General features: G+C 37.7%; 1 protein-coding gene across 1 annotated transcript; it reads right to left on the bottom strand.

Moving 5' to 3' along the window:
* Nucleotides 1-2,590: 2,590 nt before the first annotated feature.
* On the bottom strand, nucleotides 2,591-3,013 carry LOC102827120 (proline-rich nuclear receptor coactivator 2-like). The gene has a single exon (XM_006861796.1). It carries the CDS (start codon nucleotides 3,011-3,013, stop codon nucleotides 2,591-2,593), a length of 423 nt encoding a protein of 140 aa, XP_006861858.1.
* Nucleotides 3,014-6,113: the final 3,100 nt, after the last annotated feature.

Below are 6,113 nucleotides of genomic sequence, written 5' to 3'. Positions count from 1 at the left end.
TTTCTAGAGTGGTTGGACTATTTTGAACTCCTACCAACAATATAGGAGGGTCCCAGTCACTCTGCTTCCTCGTCAGTATTTATTGTCCTCTACTTTTTGTTATCTTTGCTGTTATTGCTAGTGTGAGATGATATCTCATTGTTGCTTTAATTTGCATCTCTATAATGGTTAGTGATCGTGAACATTTCTTCATATGTTTGCTGGATGCCTGGATCTCCTCCATGGTGAAGTATCTGTTCATGTCCTGTGCCCATTTTTTAATTAGGCTATTTGGCTTTTTCTTGTAGATGTGTTGTGTTGCTGTTCTTAGCTACCATCGAGTCAATACCAACTCATAGCAACCTTATGCACAGCGGAACAAAACACTGACTGATCCTGAGTCAACCTCACTATCATTGCCACGCTTGAGCCCATTGACGCTGCCACTTTGCCAATCCATCTTGCAAGGGGTCTTCCTCTTTCTCTCTGACCCTCCACCCTGCCAAACATGATATCCTTCTCCAGGGACTTGTCCCTCCTGACAATACATCCGAAGTATGAGAGACAAAGTTTGGCCATTCTGGCCTCCAAGGAGCACTCTAGCTGCACTTCTTCCAACACAGATCTGTTGGTTCTTTTGTCTGCCCATGGCACTTTCAGTAGTCTCCTCCAATGCCATAACTCAAAAGCATCAATCCATCTATGGTCTTCCTTATTCACTGTCCAGCTTTTGCATGCATATATGAAGTTATTGAAAATACCATGGCTTAGTCTTGAAGTTGACATCATTGCTCTTTAACACTTCAAAAAAGTCTTGTGCAGCAGATTTTCCCAATGCAATACATTGTTTGATTTCTTAACTGCTGCTTCCGTAAGTTGATCCAAGAAGAATGAAGTGCGCAGACAGTGAGAGACCAATGAACAGATTTTAAAAAAAGAATGCCCACACCTTTATCTCCGTGGTTCTGTCAGGCTTCTGTGGCTGCTCTGATCCTTCTTCCACTTGATCTCTCCCAAGATGGTGGCTCCAGGAACAGCTGAGCATCTTGAATTAGAAAGCAATAGATTTCTTGCTTCTGCTACAAATTCCCCTAGCTGTAAGCCTTCAAACATCATAAATATCCCTTTATATGTGGTTCAGAGTTCTGGCATCATCCGTGATCCTGCTTGGTCCAGTATTCTGTGTTGCTGCTGACAGAGCTCTTCATTGCACTTCCACCTGATCTGCAATCTTGTTTGTTCTCTCTCTTGGTGAAGTCTTTTGATGTACATAAGTTATTAGTTTTTAGAATGCCCAATCGTCTAAAGAACTACCAAACCAGAATATAAGACCTTTGTAATCAATTCTTTTAATTAACCTCACACCACCACTTTTCTTTTACTTTTGGATTAATTTATCATTTAGCTACCTTTAAGTTTAGGTAAAACATGTCTATCAAAATGTTAGAAATTACAAATTTTGCATAAATGGTCCCCCTGGGTTATACTTATTTATGACAAATACACTGAGCATTGAATAATCGACTAATATCATAGGTGACAAAAATCGGTGAAAGCCAAAATGAACCTTATAGGTTTGGGAGGGACTTTTAATAATTAGACTTTTTGGGATTATGAAAAAAAAAAAACTTTTGTACTGGATTTTATATCTTCTAAAAATAGTGTTTGAGCAGCTTTAACCTTTCCATTATATAAAACTTACCCTAAAATTTACTTTTGCAATACATTTTGCAACCAAATCAATTATACATACACTGGCACTTCAACACAAGGGCAAACTTTTAAAACAAGTTATTTTGAGCCTTTAAAATTAGTCTATAGTATTTGAAAAACAGTCTGTGGTCTTAACATTCAGCAAATTCATACTAAAATAAGTCTATTTTTGTAGGATAAAGGCCAACAAAACTTTACATATGCTACAAGTTTATTATATATATTTACACGGCTCTTACTTTCCTAGATACATAAAACTTTCACATTATAAAAATCTCCCGCTACCACTTGAAGCAAGCTCTGCAGGGATGATTTGAGGCAAGACCATTGTCAGTAGCTTGTGCAGTGCTATAATACAAAAATGTATTTTGAAAGCTATTCAGTGGCCACCCAATACTGTCTATAAAAATGGTGTACTTGCTGGCAGGCAGCTATCCGTTGCATGTAAAAAACAAGGCTGTTGAAGTGTGTTGTGCCTCATTTTAATAAGCCCTTTCCCATATTCACCACTATACAACTATTAAAATACAGCTCAATAAAAATTCACATTTTTTTCTGGGCAATACACATCAGGTTGGCTATTACTCGCCAAGCGTTTCTAGGACATTAAACTTCCAAATGTTTGACTAGTTCTCAATCCTTGTCTGTTTTAGTTAGATGCTAAATTGATTCACTAGTTTCCAACAAATAATAGTTATATGAGAACACAGTATCAAGTAAATATTTAGCAATTTTAAATTACACTGATATGTTCATTACATTACAGTGCACACAAGTCTAATCACATTTTCTACATTAATTAGCGTTTTTACACAAATAGATTAATTCCCTAGAGAATTTGTTTCACATCCATTGACTATTCTTTAGGAAGTTTTAATTTAAACAATAATACTTTATTTTATACCTGTACTTTAAGTAAGATTTTAAGTTGAAATTTCATTATTTCTTTATCAGAAAGATTCCTAAAGGAAACAGAAACCCAGTGGCTTGGTGGTTTAGGAAGAACACTTGGTGATGGGGACTCACTAAATTTGGCTCCAGCATAATTCTGATTTGTTTGGGTCTTAAAAAGTAAGCTGGGGCTTGACAAACTAGAGTTCCAATTTTGATTATTTGGGAAATATACTTTGTTCTTCCCTCCATTTTGCATGGCCTGCCGTGCAACTTGGTGAATTATAAGCATGTCCTCCTTTTTTTTTTTATGAACAATATTCATCTGGGAATTCTGAACCTTGGTCTTTTGTCTATTAAGCTGTTGTTGGTTCTTACTACCATTTCTAGACTGGGGAACTGGAATGTTATACCTCTCTCCACCACCCATCTTCAGCTTCTTTGTCACCTTTCCGTCTGCTTCTCCTAATGCAGCATTTCCATTACCTGTCCTCTTCCTTGTTGCCAAGCCCAGGATATTAAGTGTTGCTTTTTGCTGGATCCTTTCCTTTGTCTGAGAACAGATGTTTTCATGGGCCAATCTGCTGAGTTCAGCCTGGGAGCTGAGGCCAACATCTGAGTCTCCTCAGCACACAAGTTTGAGAGAAGTCCTGGAGACTTCAAGCTGGGAACTATGGCAGCAGAGGCTCCTGCCCAACATAGAAGCCTGACTCCCATTCCTAGGAGAGATGAGGCACAGAACAAACAAAGCCCATGGGCACCGACCAGGTAGCTATGGACGACCACAGCATCTCCAAGCTGACCTCTTCCTTCGTCTCCCACTGAAAATAAATGGCCTCCAACCAATTTTTAATTATCTTCAACAAAAGTTTACCTTCTTGTGATTTTAATATCATTGTTCAATGATTTCCATATCCCATTAGGTTACCTTTCTTTGGAATGGGCACAAATATGGATATCTTCCAATTGGTTACCCAGACAACTGTCTTCCAAATTTCTTGTCATAGATAAATGAGAGCCTCCAGTGGACCATTAGTTTGTTGAAAGATCTCTATTTGTATTTCATCAGTTCCTGGAGCTGTGAGGTTGCCTTTTAATGTTGTTGAGAAAATGGTATTTGCAGTGAATAAGTCCTTGATCTTGCAAAATTCTATCATGCAATCTCTAGCATCATTTCTACCACCAAGATAATATTTCCAAACTACTGATCGCTTCCCTTTGTTTCCAATTTCTGCATTTCAATAATCAGTAATTATCAATGCAACTTGATGTCATGTTTGATTAATTTTAGACTGAAGAAGTTGGTGGAATTCTTCAATTTCATCGTCATTGACTTTAGTGGTTTATACATAAATTAATAACAGTGGTATTAACTGGTTTTCTTGTACACATTTGGATATTATCTTATCATAGACAGCATTGTACTTCAAGAAAGATCTTACTTTGCTATTTTTGACAATGACTGTGACACAATTCCACTTCAATTTGTCACTCTGGCATAGTCAATGATATGACTGTCTTATTAAAAATGGCCAATACCAGTCCATTTGAGTTCACTCATGCCTAGGATATCAATTTTTATGCATGCCATTTTATTTTTGAAATTTTCACATTTTCCTAGATTTATACTTCCTACACTCCATGTTCTGATTATTAAGGATGTTTGCAGCTATTTATCCTCATATTGAGTTACATCCCATCAGCACATGAAGACCCCCAAATCTCTGCTTCATCTACACATTTAAAGTCAACTTTATCATAAGGAGGCAGCTCTTCTGCATTCACATTTTGAGTGACTTCCAGCCTAAGAAGCTCATCTTCCTAAACTACATCAGATAATGTTCTTCTCCTATTCATAGTATGTACAGTATATAACCATTCAGAAGTGGTCTGCCCCTACTTTTTCTTAGTCTGTAAACTTCACTGAAAACTTTCCACCATGAGTGAGTCTTCTGATATTTAAAATACAAGTGGCACAGCTTCCAGCATCAAAGCACTATATAAGCTACCACAGTCCAGCAAGCTGAGAGACATGTGGTGGAGAATTGGATTATCCACACTAATTTCTGATACAGAAATTGGTATCAGAAATGTTGAGGCAAATATCAGCAAATAAATTCATATCAGAGGTTAAAAAGATGAAGACCTACATTATGAAATGGTAAAATAATGAAACAGTCTCTTAAGATCATGCTAATTTCAAGTAACATGCCTACTGAGGAGATAGCTTTAGGGAAAGTGGCTGGAAAATGAGTGTGGAATGACTTTTTTAAACTGCTTTTTGCAAATATAAATATAAAAAAATAAATAAACTTCAGAAATAATTGGTTAATTTGAAAGAAAAGTGAAAGAAAATGATCCATAAATTTAAGACATTCAAGGATCAGAAATTTTCAAAATTCAACTTTTTGTTAGACTTAAAACAGAGAAACAAAACACTGAAATTTATTTCTAAGGAAAAATCTAACTAGAAATGCTCAGTTAAACAAACTGGCTTTGTTGTTGTTGTTGTTCTTGTTAGGTGCAATCAGGTTGACACCCACTCTGAGACATTATGTACAATAAAACAAAACCCTGCCTAGTCCTTACAGTCACTGCTATGCTTGAGCCCATTGCTGCTGCCACTATGCCAACACATCTTGTTGGAGATCTTCTTTTTCTCTGACCCTCCAATTTACCAAGCACAGTGTCCTTCTCCAGGGACTGGTCCCTCCTGATAATATGTCCAAAGTATGAGACACAAAGTCTGGTCATCCTGGCTTCAAAAGAACATGGTTTGAATGGGTAAAAGAGGGGAAACAATGTGAAGATGCTTGACTGTCTTATGAATCTTGGTTTCCCTTGACTAGTATTGTAAAATAGACACTTGAGGGGGAGAGAAAGGAATAACCAGAAATATCACTATAGAAAGCTTGTTAAATTGGTCTTCAGCCTATAACTGACTTGATTACCTAAAATGGGGCTAGAACTTACCCAATGAAAGAGGCTTCCTGTGGACCCTTTGCATTGCATAAGACCATAGGTAGAATCCGAATCCCCATCCAGAATCATCTGAGGTGGGAAATTTCCACTTGAAAAGACAAGCAGACCAGCCTGGAGCAGCTAGAGGAAGAGAAGATACTTCTTAAAAGAAAGACCAGCAGGAAAAATAAAAACAATAATGGCAATTTGATTTACTACTATAAGAACAAACAAGTTGTTTGCCGGGGAACCATCAAGCCAAGCAATCAAGTCCCCTCAGGGCAAATCCCCTTCCAAGACTGAAAGTTAAAGGGAATACATGAGCAGGCATGTAATCTTGCTGGTGACCACGTCAGTCTACCGATAAGGAGAAGTGGGGAGAAAAATAGCAATTAAGCTGTGAACCAAGTCCAACCACGTTCAATAGACTCCTGTCAACCTGGATTGAGACCTGATTGGCCAGCAGTATAGTGAGACCTGGGGACTCCTGAGTCCATGGACATGGACATAGCCATAGAGGACTAGAGCAGAGAGTGAAGTGTCCAGCTGATATGAAGTGAGGGGAGATG

The sequence above is a fragment of the Chrysochloris asiatica genome, unplaced genomic scaffold, assembly GCF_000296735.1.
Source record: "Chrysochloris asiatica unplaced genomic scaffold, ChrAsi1.0 scaffold00043, whole genome shotgun sequence".
Taxonomy (NCBI): Eukaryota; Metazoa; Chordata; class Mammalia; order Afrosoricida; family Chrysochloridae; genus Chrysochloris; species Chrysochloris asiatica.
Note: the sequence above shows the minus strand (reverse complement) of the source record. Positions and strands in the feature narration are given on the sequence as shown.